The 14,748-nt window shown below is 37.6% G+C and overlaps 1 protein-coding gene across 2 annotated transcripts in view; it reads right to left on the reverse strand.

Moving 5' to 3' along the window:
• PLA2G4A (phospholipase A2 group IVA) overlaps positions 1–14,748 on the reverse strand; it is a 65,770-nt gene that overhangs the window by 12,753 nt on the left and 38,269 nt on the right. For both annotated transcript variants that reach the window (XM_080623086.1, XM_080623087.1), the window contains exons 7-11: positions 13,902–14,038; positions 8,253–8,475; positions 6,437–6,551; positions 2,228–2,365; positions 1,805–1,897 (exon numbers count right to left, since the gene is read on the reverse strand). In XM_080623086.1, coding sequence (XP_080479212.1) covers positions 1,805–1,897; positions 2,228–2,365; positions 6,437–6,551; positions 8,253–8,475; positions 13,902–14,038 — 706 coding nt within the window. The remainder of the gene's footprint in view (positions 1–1,804; positions 1,898–2,227; positions 2,366–6,436; positions 6,552–8,252; positions 8,476–13,901; positions 14,039–14,748) is intronic.

Raw genomic sequence — 14,748 nt, forward strand, 5'->3', positions numbered from 1 at the left:
AAAATTTAGATATACAGCTTCTGTCCTCTCACTAACTCCTAGTAAACTAGGAAGACTATATTAATTTCTGTTAATTACCTGCTAATTTTTCTTTTTCTTTTTTTTTTTTTTAAATAGGAACTCTTCACTTCATTCATACATTTATGAGTGGGTACCCTTAAAAATAGTGTGGGGAAAAAAAGCCAAGATAGTTAGGAAAGTTCTACTGGAGTATGTGTGAAAAATAAAGGCCAATACAGTTACGTGGGTAGAAAAGACAATGTTTTTTATCTCATAACATTAAATGAGAGAAATAAAACCAGAAATGAGTGAACTTCTTTGTAAAAAATCTGCATTTTGTTAGGGGTAACTGCTTTGTTTCCAAAACAACCACGAAATCATTGTTAATCAATCATTACTAACTTAAAACATTATTTCAAAGTCAAGATGAATAATGAAAAAGGTTTGTAGTGGAGGTAAACTCATGTGAGAATAGATTATATGCTAACTACATTATTTTTGCTAATTATGGGGGGAAGCTTTTCTTGAAATACTGTAGATTTCCAGTGGTTTATGAGCAGTCTCATCTTGGAAGCTTATATCCTACAAAGACTAGAGACAGGCACTGAATTCCAGTGATGCAAATGTACCTGAGAGACTTTTGAAAACTAAACCCCTTTATTCCCTAGTATAATGTATGCCAAGAATCACCTCTAATTAAAATTTGAAGCCAGTTAAAATAAACTGAATGAGGGTTTTTCCTAGTGAACTTCAACATATTATCAACTAACTGTTTTTATCATTAACAAAATGAAAATAAAATAAGATCTTTTTCTAATAGAATGATAAGTAGGTGTTGGTCTCTGGTGGCACACTCTGCTTTGAACTGTGATTTCCAACAAATGCTGCAATTTCTATACATGCAGTATCAAAACAATAGCAACTACACTTTGCACTTTTTGTTAAAGTCTAAATTTAATTCCTATAAGCAGGCCTGGCTGAAAGAGAAGATTGAAGAGATTCACCATGGTATGAAGTATAAAAAAGCACTGTTTCATTACCCTTGGCAATGAATACTGGATACATATGACCACTACTGTTGCTTTTTTTTCTAAAGAAGACTATGCTCTCTTAGACTTACGTGCAACACTGTTAAAATAACAACAGAGATGGGAGAGCTTAGTCATCATGTATTTTCCCTTAAATACTTTTTAATACTCAGCGGGTCCTCAATCAGCATTCAAATACCATCAATGGACAAGCACACACAAAAGACAAATGCGTACAACTTCTTGAGCAACGACATAGGACACAGGTCAAAATCAAAATTAGTGACCAAAAAGGAGACAGAGGCAGCTAAAGAGCTCGGTGTTATTTTGTCGTTTTTTAAAATCAACTCAATCTGCATTTTCTGTCTATCCTCTTCAGAAAAATTTGGTGTCTAGTACAACGTATTTGTTGGTTATCTATTTCCCTGAAATGCTGTCTTCTGAATAGGAATTATGAAATATCTATCAACTTCTGATCTCCAAAAACTAGCATAATGACATAAAAAAGGGAGTTGGATTCTACTAACTTCATAGCTGGATATATGCATGTGACTTTCAGTACCTCTGATACTGATCAGAAACAAAAGTGAAAGAAAATTATTAACTCTCTTTCTCTGACCTCATCAGCATCTAGCAATGTCAGCAATTAAAGTTGCTTGAATTCCACATTCTTAAAATGACTATCAGCAGAGTGCCATCCTTCCACAGAATGAGTGTGCACTGATTCTTGCTAGTTAACTCTTTTGCATAGTAGAAGAATTATTTACTAATATTACCTAATTCTTCTTCCATGGTGGGACCTTTATTCTGAGAATTGGAGACACCAAGCACTCTGTTAAATAATATAGAGAATGCACTGCCCCAGACACCTGAAAAGGAAAAAGTAAACAATGAATGGAGGCTGGTAGAAGGAAAACAAGCCTCCATAAAATGCACTATTTAAGCAGTTGCTTGCTTTCTGAACACACTTCTGATTTTGGAACATGTTAAGCTGTAAGCTCAGAGGTACATACCAGAAACGAAAAAATAGGGAATGCCAGTCCATGTCCATGAAATCTTACAAATGGATGTCTTCCAACAAACTGAGAACTCTACTTCTCATTTCACTCTTTCTGTGACTGTATTTAAAAACCCTTGTCCATGAACTACTGAAATTTGGTGTATTTTAAAATAAACCACATACTTTGCCACATACTCACCCATCAAGAAATGCAAAGGATTTTCACTATACTTCTTCACCACTGTCCCCATAAAAAATTTGCTTCCAAACAAATCAGGAGACATGAAAGTGCCATACTTTGCCATACCAATCTCATATGGACTGAATTCCACCCAGTCTGCAAAATAAGAAACAAAATTGTACTTAGTGAGCAATCTCAACAAAGGGTGAAAATACATAAATGAAATCTCTGTCCAAGCAAAAAAACTGTAGGTAAATGAGAAGTTAAATACCCAACAGAAATATCTCTTAGGTTATGCAGTCAAAATTTTGATGTTAAATGAAGGACAGCCTAATGTCTCAGCAGAGAAGAATTCTCATTGTCTCTTATAATAAACTTTGCTGAAAAAATACGAGGTTGTAAAACCAGAAGTATAAAATTAGCGATCACAAGTCTGGTTTTCATCTCATGCTTCAATAGGATTCCCTGTCATGTGAAATGCAACGTGGGTTAGAAAGTTCCAAGTTTCTTTTCCCTCACAATGGTCCTACCAAAATGTAGAGGGCAGTGGCAGAAGTGGCAGAAAACTTATTTAATATCACAAAATGAAATATTCTACAAGAGGCATTTGGATTACACCAAAACCTAAAGTTTCTAGTGAAATCCCATATGAAAAGGGCAAAGCTGAGAGTCAGCTGAGAGACTTATCAATACCAAACAACACCAAACATTTTTAAAAGTATATGCCATTTTACTGAATAGAGCTCAATAAAAATATGGAATAAAATATTTAAATATATTTTCTAATCTTAGCAGAAAAATTTCAGAAGTGATTTACACTCTACGATGCATACCTTTTTAGAAACTGGATTTTAGTTGATTTTGAAATATTTTCTTTGATACTTGTGGAGCTGCTTACATCAGAGAATTCATTTCAGAAAGGGAGCAATAGCAGCAAAAAAACCCTATGTTTCTAGTATTTCACCCATTCATCTATTTTATCTTCTGTATTTTAGTGGTGATAGATTTAACTACTTCTGTAAACAAATTAGAAATAATTTTGAAATAGAATGGCAAAAGAAACAGATTTGAAAAATCACCACAAGTCACAAGATGCTATCTACTACTCAAGATGTTCAGTGTTTCTGTTGAAATGTTAAGCATAAGGTTATCACTTGTCCTGAAAGGAAAGTTTTAATTATGACTGCTGAGAGTTTTATTTCATGGGGCAATGCTTATCTATGCTAAGTCAAATGCAACATCTTATTTTCCAAACACTTCACATTTATTGGAGAAGGATATTCCTTTGAAAACACAGTCCAGAAATTTAATGGTATTTCTATTGAGATATATAAACAGGAATTGGCAGATAACTATTCAGAACCATGTTGACAGAAAACCTGAATTTAGAATTAGAATTAAACTGTAATAGTCCACTTTCATTTTATATTTGCACTGAAGATGATTTCTCAAACCACATATCCTGCTTAGGAAAATAAGGTCTCTGCCTTAAAATTAAAGGGCTTCAGCATTATCTTCTGCCATTCCAGAAGCTCCTTGAGACAGTGGCCATTTAAATGAGCAGGACTTGAATGTCCCAAGAGACAAGAACTCTATACCAACAGAAATACTTAAGTGTTTATATTGCAGCAAACCAGACTAGTTTCCTGGGTCTGGCTTAATCCAAAACATACTGAAGTAACATCTCTCATATGTGTTCACTGCATTTTGGATGTGGCCCTGATTTAAGTTAGATCATAACTCTACACTGCTTTACCAGCTGAAGGTCCAACAGATTTTTCCCATTCTCAGGAGGGAAGACAGAGATGGAACATTTTGCTAACATTAAGCATTTGGTAGATTCAGGATTGGGCACATAAATGCATGGCCTGTACTCACACATTGAGACCAAATTCCAGCCTTGCTGCATGCAGGCAGATTAAAACCACATGCATGATCTGGTATGTGTGATGATCATGGCTAGCCAAGCACCAATTGAGGGATCCCAGTGCTATGAATCCATATTTCAAGGCAGCTCTGCTTCCAAATAAATTCTGTAGTACTTATTGGTACAAAGCAAGACACAACACTCACCCTCTTGCAGACTTAAGCTTATTATAGTGACTTTCAAGAGCAAAACTGCCAAATCCAAATTTTGACTGATCTGTCATTGCAGCAGCAACAAAGATGGTGAACGAGGCTGTTAAGGGATGGGAGCATGCAATACCAAAGCCAAACATTAAATTCCACTCCCCTCCTTAACACTGGATATCTTCAGGTAATTTCTTATCATTAAAGAAGCTATCATAATAAAAAAAAATAAATCTGTCTAAATCACTGTAATTATGCTCAGTCAAAATGATTACTGCAGCTTTGGGTATGCTGGCACCACCTGGGTCAGAAATGCTATTGGTAGGAAACACATGCAGAGCCTGGGTCATGAAAGCTGCATGAAATCTTGCACCATTGCAGAAGGAATGTTATCTGATATAATTAATATATTTCAACTTGAAACAACATGAAAGTGCTCACCTATATCTATAACCCTGTAAATAAGAAATATTTATTATTTCTATTAAAAATTTACTAAATATTTCACATCAAGAATAGCTGTTCAGTTCTAAAAGAAAAAAAACCAAAACCAAAAACCAACAAAAAGTTACAATAGAAATTATCAAGATCTAGCATCCTATATAATGATACAGATGATAGACTTCAAAAAGCAAAACCAAGATCCCTTGGCAGAGTCAATACCTTTTTTATGCCTACTGGTAAAACTACAGAAATTAGACCAGCCTTTTGGTCTTGCTTAGAGAAGGCTATCATTAACTAAAGATAATTTTGCTTTTAAAAAGGTAAATAAGTAACCCAAATAAAATTTATTAGTGAACAGAAGCACATCAAAAACCAAAATACTTTTCAAACAGAAAGGTTTCAGTTTCCTAAGGAGGAATGTTTCACATTCTCCTGTGAAAAAATTAACCTAATTTACTACCTCATTTTTCATTACACACAAAGTTTTGACAACAAATTTTCCAAATAATCTTTAAGGAAATGTGGATACGTCTGACTTATAAACCTTGGGCAAGCCACTTAGTGTTTTGGTTCTCAGTCTTATATGTAACTATGTACATATACATATCCTTTGTACAGCATTTAGCACAACTGGACCAACTCTCAACTGATGCTACTAGATGGGAATAAAACCTATGGAATAAATAAAAGCAAAAGCCCACAGGACTTTACACTGTGTGAGAAGTAAAAAAGAGATAATATATCTAATTTGTTTGTTCAGTTCTCATTTCACTCATCTTAGAGTAATAATCCTGTATGGCTGAAGACATTTCCCTTTACCTATTTGATATACTAGTGTTAAGCAGCTTTCTGTTATTGGAGAGACACCAGCCTGTTTTTTGTCTTGACTCTTGCAGTGTAGTAAGATACTGCAAGGATAAGCAATATTCTTGTCAATTGGTAGGAAATAATTTTTTTGGCAACATATAGGGAATAAAACTTGGCTATCGCTTAACATTTCACAGAAACCTAAAGAGGCTGTTATGGTGTTAGACTTAATTTCAGGTTAAAAAAAATAAATAAATATAAATTTAAGCTTCAAAATGGTCTGAGAATAAGTCTCCAAACTCAAGAATGACAGAGAAACAAAAGGCATTGACTTAAAATACAGTCTGTTTGCCTTTCCATGGACAGGAAAAAATGCATCTTAAAAGCCAATGAATGGCTCAGTTCCATGATATACCATGAGGAGTATAACCATTTGATGCTGCTCTCCACAGCCCTGTAATCTTGGTGCAAATACTGCACTGATTGAATAACTATCCACCTACTTAAGTATGTGATCACTTATCCCTGAGTCAGTTCTTATTAACAGACTCTACTGTCAGATTCCTAGAAGCCACTGAACACAAATGCATCCATTTTCCAATCATCTTTTAAAACCCACCAGAACAGTCCTTATGATGTGCCTGATCGGTATATTCTTCAACATCACAACTTCCTATTCTTTTTCCAAATTAAAATCTCTCTGTACTTAATTTACAACAATGTGAATTTTGTTAAGCTCTGAAGAATGTTCCTTCCTAAACCTTGCCATAAGACTAATAATTTCTAAGTGTGCCAAGTTGCAGGATACAATTATTCTCAGAAGTATTAAAAAAATAGGCTGTTCTGTCACTCATGCACTTCACTCTTCTTTTCACAAGTGACTCAATACACAGATTGAAAACATACCTGCAAACATCAGCTCTGAGACATCTGGTTTGACATGGAGACATGTAAAGAGTGGGAGAGCACATTGTGCATTATTGATTTTCTCTTTCATGTTGCTCAAAGTGGTGTCCATTCTCTGAATGAAAAGAAAGACACTATGTCTAAATGGATCCTATGAAGTCCTGCTGACATCTGGGAGAATACTACTTTTCTGAAAGGGCAGCAAAGATAACTATGAAAAGCAAACAGACTCTTAAGAGGCTTACACTTGTTAAACAAGGATCTGCATTTCACTGCAGAAAATATTCTGGAGTCTGCAATCAAGAAAGACTGAGAGTCACCATGACATTACAGTACTAAGATGTCTTATCAGTGAGTACCCAAGAGCCTTATTTCCATTTTTCACCCATTGTTCAAGTGTAAGCTAAACATCTGTGCATTTGTTTAACCTCTTAGTAACTGGAACTTCTAACCAACCTCACACAATCATTAATATCCTTTCATTGTCAGAAACTTACTCAATATACCAGTTACTAAAAGCTGTGTTGCCCGTTTTTCAGCATTTTAGAATGTTTAAAATCAATGGTAATGTATGCTCATGGAAGACACAAATGTATAAAAATGTCTGTGAATCTGTTAATACATTTCAATCTTACCATCAGATCAAATCCAAATTCTGCTCTCCTGATGCATTTGAACTTGAAGTCTTTGTGTCTCATTCAGTCAATACAATTATTCAATAATAAAACACAACAGTACGAGCTCTCCTATGGTCTTGTTTCTCAAAAACAACAAGTAATAATAGAGGTGTGGATCTTTCACCTTGAAATTAGTATTTTGTTAAGCAAATGCTGCCTGTCTTACAGCAAAATGTGCATAAAAAGGTTGCACCACTGTCATGGTTTAACCCAAGAATGGCAACTAAGCACCACACAGCTGCTTGCTCGCTCCCTCCCTCCCCTGCAGTGGGATGGGGAGGAGAATCAGAAAAAAGATAAAAATCATGGGTTGAGATAAGAACAGTTTAATAATTAAAACAAAGTACAATATAATGCTACTACTACTAATAATAATAATAATGAAAAGAGAAATTACAAAGAGAGAGAAAACTATAAAAAAACACCCAACAAACAGCAGTGATGCACAATAAAATTGCTCACCAGCCGCTGACTGATACCCAGCCCAACCTGAGCAGTGATCAGTCCCTTTCAGGTAACTCCCCTAAATTTATATACTGGGCATGACATGTTGAGGTATGGAATACCCCTTTGGCTCGTTTGGGTCAGGTGTCCTGCCTCTGCTCCCTCCCAGCTTCTTGTGCCCCTCCTCACTGGCAGAGAATAAAACTGGAAAGTCCTTGATCAGGGCAAGTGCTACTGAGCAACAATTAAAACACTGGTGTGTTATCAGCATTGTTCTCAGACTAAATGCAAAACACAGCACTGCACCAGCTACGAGGAAGAAAATTAACTCTATCCCAGCCAAAACCAGGACAACCACTTTGTAATTTTTTGTTGAAATTGCCTGAGCAGTAGTTTTAATGGATGATACACAATGTTATGAGCTTGCTGCAAGTACCCACTGACTGAGCTCACTTCTGTTGCACATGAATGCATGATGTTTTCCTAGGTCTTAAAGAAATAAGAACCATTCAAAAACACGTCCCAGAGCAAGGAAAGCATTTTACAAGTTTTTTATCCAGTATCTGTTCACTTGTAACTTCAAGTATTCCTACTACTAAACATGCTTTGTTAAATGTTACCAAGGTCATTTCAAAAACATAGTGGTTTAGTGTGAAATAGTTTCACATCTTATAATCATAAAAAAATTGACTTACATTATGGATAAGTGTTTCACCTATTAGCATTCCAAAGATATCTGTGAAGGTAACAGGCTGCCCTGAGCTTTTCTTATTCCACAGTGCTTCAATGTAGCGTTTGACTTTTTGAGGAGTGAGCAGCAGAAGTGGGTTGTGACTGACAGAGTTCATCAATTCTTGATTAATCTCCTTTGGTCCTTTTTCTGGAAAATCTGGATGTGAATACAAAGTTGACATATACCTATAATGGAAAACAGGATGTGTAAGTATCAAAGCCTGGTTCAATGTCAGCTGCCTGGAATGTACAATAAGCTCATAAATAATTTGATAAAATTACTGACTAAATCAGATTAATTAACTCAACGTTTATACAGTAAACTGTTGTTTCATTTTTCTCAAGGCATAGGAAGCTAAACAATTTGTTCTAAATGTAAGCATACAATCAAATACTCAACGTAAATTTCCAGAATGTGTATGATGCAAAAGTGTAAAGTGCTCCTCATTTATCTGTTTAAGGGATAATGGACAGAATCATCATAAACTGAAAAAAGAGCCTCTCAACTTGTCAGAGCGTACTTAGATTGGGTAGACTGGAGGTCCTATAAGCATACATGCAGTTATTTCACTCTAGAATGGACCTCTGTCTGTCATTTTCCAGTTCATTATCACTATTCAAAAATTCCTGAAGAACATTAGTATCCGGTATGCTTTCCAGGATCTAGGCGCTTTCGTCATAAGATGAAGCACTATAATTGCAACCCATGTAGAGATTTAATTGACTGTGAGGATTCAGAAGAGGCATATCAGGCAAATCTTGATTTTGTCACTGAGCAGTAACTCTGGAAACTGAAGCTTTGTTTACCCAAAACAAAAATTAGACACACATCCAGACAAATGTGGTTTGCACTTATTCACTTGTTTACACTGGCTTATTCACTATTGGTGATGACTCAAGATAGGCTGTCCTAACATACTACATGCCCATTTCACTATTATTTATTCAATTAACTGGCTCATGTATACATACCATACTGCAGGTATAAATTTGCACAGCAGTGACATATACACTCTATAAACTTGGCCCTGAGATCACTGCCTGGCAATTTACTTGACAGCATGATGAACCCTGTCACACGCATGGTGTTAAGAACTTGATTCATTAGTCCTTGTGCAGTCTCTAAAGCTTAGCATGCACGTCAGCTTGTGAGTGGAACAAATACAGCAGCAAGCTTCCACGTGAGCAGAGAAAGGGAAATGCAGGATGAGGAATTCAGTACAAGGTTGAAGCAAGATGACAGAAGCAATCAGGGAGGTAAAAGCATTGCTCCAAGGTTAGACATGCATCTGAGGGAACAAGTGAAAACCTGCCTCTCCTGCCAGGAAAGGAATTCTCCACCCTTCAGAAGAAAAGAAAAAAAAAATAATGAAAAGAGCATTATTCCCAAGTAATAGGCTGCATGGAAAAAAACAGAGAAGAAAAGGAGTGCCAAAGTGTCGATTTATTTATTCATCAGGCAAGTAAATTCTGAATAGGTGACATTACCAAAGTAGCAAAAGCAAATTTGTTTAAATACAATTGTTCCCAACATATGTTTCTGACTGAACCAGTTCAAATAATCTTGCTCTTTTAATACAGATTTTATAGGTTTACATTAGATCAGCTATGTATTCACACCTGGGTTTTCCAAAAAAAGGACTCATGGCCAGCTGTTTTCAGAATGCAGTCTACATATTATTTGCTAGAAACACAGTGAAAATTTTTCACACCACATTACACTATTCAATTGCTCTGCATCCAGACAAAATATATCTTCTACTTTTCACAAATTTGACATAATTACATCCATGTTTCTCAACAGACAGTGATAAATCTGCCTCCCCAACTACTAGAGATAGAAAACCAAGGTTCCAGAAATGCCAGTATTCTATAGTCCAATCTGAATGAGGAACTTACTCTGGATCATAGACACCTTCTGGCATTTCAAAACCTTCTGGCATTTTGAAAGCTTTCTATCTAGTCTGCAAGGGGAGAAGCAAGCTTTACATAAGTGAAAAATAATTGGGAAAAAAAAAACCAAACACAAGGAATAGAACAGTTCATTATCTGTTTCAGAAGAGGTAACAGCTTTAGCGTTAGAGTATTTCCTTAGAAACGTAGAAGCAACATTCATGTGGCTCCTTAGAGCTAAACCAGGGGATAAAACTCATCAGATTCCCTGCTCATTTATATTTAGCTATTCCAACAAAAGTCTTTTTCCCTTACTCTTGAAGAAATAAGACATTCATATAATCTTATAATTTAGACTTAAAGGAACCTCAAGATTTCTATTCCAACCTCCTGCTCAGTGCAGATCCAACTTAAAAGTCAGATAAGGTTGCTCAGGGCTTTGTTCAGTCAAGTTCTGCTTTCACATGAAGTATTCACTGAGTCAGATAGAGAAAGGATGACTTTACCCAGCCTAGTCAAGTAAGGATGGGGCAATACATTCCACTGCTTGACCACTCTCACTGCAAAACAACTTTCCTAATAGCTAATTACATTTCTTTTGCTGTAACTTATGGTCATTACATGTTGTGCTTTCTCTCTGCATCTTCAAAAAGAGTTTTCTTTACATCTGTTCAGTAGGTAGCTAAAGATAACATTGAGACCTCCCCTATCACTATCTTGGCCTGTTCCTCAAGGCTAAACAAATCCAGATACCTCACTTTCTCATGTGCTCTAATCCCCTAATTGCCTAGGTGGTACTCTGATAGAATTAATCCAGTTTGTCAACACTTTTATTGTACTAGGTGGCCCTAAACTGGATTCAGATGCTCTGATATTCAAACTGGTACAGTTAGATAAAATCATACTTTGCAACATTTGAGATACTACCTTGAAAAGTTCAACATTTTCTTAAGATGCAACATCCCTGACTGAAACTCTATCCCCCTGACATTAAAATCAGGTTTTAAAGTTAGACAAAAAAAAAGACTGCGACTTTTCACTTAATGAAAAAAACATAGGGTTAAGGAGTCCAAACAGTTAAGAAATTCAGACTGAATTTGTCAGATGTCTTTGGCTGATGAAAATTATACAGCTTTTAAGTATGTTACATCATTTAATTTAAGAAACATCAAAATTAATAGTTGCAACATTTGTAATAAGTGTAATCTAGGACAATATTTGTAAAAGCCAGTCAGCTGAAGTTCCCAACAACTGGAAAAAGGGAAATATAACCCCCATTTTCAAAAAGGGGAAAATGGATGACCCGGGGAACTACAGACCAGTCAGTATCACCTCTGTGACTGGCAAAATCTTGGAGTAGATTTCCCTGGAAGGCATGCTAAGGCACATGAAAAACAGGGAGGTGGTTGGAAACAGCCAGCATGGCTTCACTAAGGGGAAATCCTGCCTGACCAATTTGGTGGCCTTCTATGATGGGACTACAGAACTGATGGACAGGGGTAGAGCAGTTGATGTCATTTACCTGGACTTGTGCAAAGCCTTCAACACTGTCCCACACAACATCCTTGTCTCTAAATTGGAGAGACATCAATTTGATGGGTGGACCACTCGGTGGATAAAGAACTGGCTGGATGGCTGCACACAAAGAGCTGTGATCAATGGCTTAGTGTCCAGCTGGAGTCCAGTAATGAGTGGTGTCCCTCAGGGATCGGTGTTGGGACCGGTCTTGTTCAACATCTTTGTCGGTGACATGGACAGTGGGATTGAGTGCGCCCTCAGCACGTTTGCCGATGACACCAAGCTGTGTGGTTCGATTGATATGCTGGAGGGAAGGGATGCCATCCAGAGGGACCTCAACATGTTTGTGAGGTGGGCTAATGCCAACCTTATGAAGTTTAACCAAGCCAAGTGCAAGGTCCTGCACCTAGGTTGGGGCAATCCCAGGCACAGCTACAGGTTGGGCAGAGAAGAGATTCAGAGCAGCCCGGCGGAGAACGACTTGGGGGTGTTGGTCGATGAGAAAATGAACATGAGCTGGCTGCAGTGTGTGCTCAGAAAAGCCAACCATATCCTGGGCTGCATCAAAAGGAGTGTGACCAGCAGGTCGAAGGAGGTGATCCTGCCCCTCTGCTCTTGTGAGACCTCACTTGGAGTATTGTGTGCAGTTCTGGTGTTCTCAACATAAAAAGGACACGGAACTGTTGGAACAAGTCCAGAGGAGGACCACGAGGATGATCAGGGGGCTGGAGCACCTCCCGTATGAAGATAGGCTGAGAAAGTTGGGGCTGTTCAGCCTGGAGAAGAGAAGGTTGTGTGGAGACCTCATAGCAGTCTTCCAGTGTCTGAAGGGGGCCTATAAGGATGCTGGGGAGGAACTCTTCATTAGGCACTACAGTGGTAGGAAAAGGGGTAACAGGTTAAACCTTAAACAGGGGAAGTGTAGATTGGATATGAGGAGGAAGTTCTTTACTGTAAGGGTGGTGAGGCACTGGAATGGGTTGCCCAGGGAAGCTGTGAATGCTCCATCCCTGGCAGTGTTCAAGGCCTGGTTGGACAGAGCCTTGGTTGACATGGTTCAGTGTGAGGTGTCCCTGCCCATGGTGGGGGGCTTGGAACTAGACCTTTCCAACCCTAACTATTCTATGATTCTATGATTCTAAGACAAAAGGCTGCAGGTTCATAGCATTGGGTAGGGAGAAGAGAAACCTTCTAATTCAGAAATCCTGTGTTTGAGGCAGATGTAATACTGAGGTTCAAAGAATTCTGCAAAACCCTGAGTTCATAACACCCAGAGAGATCCTTTCAAACAGTGACATCACTGATTTCCTCCTGTTGATGTTCCTGTTAATGGGCTGAGGTATTCACTGAGTCAGAAAGAAGGACATCATAACTACCTGATCAGGGCATTCTAATTGAGACATCTTTGAAGATCTTTGCTCCCATCTGACTAACAAACTACTTAAAAAAAAAGATGTAATTTCCAAATTAAATAGTGACAGTAGGATTGATATAAGGCAATCCATAGTAGGATGCCCTGCAGCATGGCAGACAGTCAGGTTTTTTTCCTAAAAGCTGAAATGAATCTGCTCAAATCTCCTTACATTAAGAAAGAATCAATGAACAGGTTCTAGACATCCCCAATAAATCTACTAAGAAAACGATTATAGAGTCTATGACAGACCCAAAGGTTTTTCAGTGATTTTGAGAATCTCTGAAAAATCCCCCAAGAGTATAAAATTTTTGACTGAATGAGTCATCATCCTCAAATAGCAAGGCCTTTTTTTTTTTTTTTTTAAGAAATACAAGGAAGTATTTTGGATTTATATCAACAGCTTGAATTCTTGATTTTTGGTTACCAAGATGAAAGAATCAGTTACACAATCCTGATAGATACAATACTGGCAGTTGATACAGAAATGTAGGCGTGTACATGTAACATCTCTTTTCATCCATTCCTGCTCTCAAATCTCCTAGGAAGATCACCTGGAGATGAGCTGCCCTCCCTCTTTGAAACATTCCAAAACACCTCCACCAGCAGACTTGCTCCAATGACCCGCTATGCTGCAAGATACTGCCTCCTTCTGCCTTTCTCATACTGACAGTGTATGCCTAAAATTTACTGTGAATTATAACTTTAGAAATAAGCCAAGTCTAATGAAAATTCATTCTTGAACCTACCGAAAAAAAAAACTATAGAAAAACAAAAGAAAACCCCTTACCATGTGGATCCTGAGAGACCAGCAATGTAAGTTGCACAGTCTAAAATTCCTGATTCATAAAGTGCTTTCATAACTCCAGCAAACCCTACCATGGCACGAAATCCACCTCCTGAACCCAATATCGCTATCACTGGTACCTGCATAAATGAGAAGAAAAGCATATCACCACATTAATTCTGATAAAGACTTAAAAGTAGTAAATAAACATTATTCATCAATCACTGGCCAAACATACCAGCCTTGAGCAATTAATAGGTCACCATCCAGAGATCCTCACCACAGTGAAGAAACCTGTGCTTTTCCAAACCTCTGCACAAGAGTTCTAACAAGCCAAGAAGAAGCTATTCTGCACTTTTTTAGCAGTATGTGTGTAAAAGAATGGCAAAATACTTTAATAAAGCACTTTGAGATATGACTTTTAAGCACTGTACATAGAAAGGAACAGTATTGCAATCCTACCCATGAAGTTACCAGTCCCTCCTAGGTTGTTTAGGCCCAAGAGTGATGTACAATATTTGTATGTCATACTCAGTAACCTTCTGCCATTCAGAGCTGGATGGCAGGAGTACTTCTGGACTGTGGCATGGGAGTAGAGCACAGCTGAACACAGTCAACAGAAGCCTGGAACCAGCCAGCACCATGAGAGGCTTTGCCAAGGTGGAACACTCACAGAGGGGCAGAGCAGACTTTCTTCCAGCTTTATATTTATCTTGTACCCTAGGACCATTAGCAATCAGGAGGTGCAAACAGATGGCATATAACAAAGCACCCTGCATGCAGGGATATAGAGGGAATTTTTATAAATTTAAATACATGCAGGCAAGAAGAAAGACATGACTGAGGCAAC

Source organism: Psittacula echo, assembly GCF_963264785.1.
Source record: "Psittacula echo genome assembly, chromosome: 7".
NCBI classification, from domain to species: domain Eukaryota; kingdom Metazoa; phylum Chordata; class Aves; order Psittaciformes; family Psittacidae; genus Psittacula; species Psittacula echo.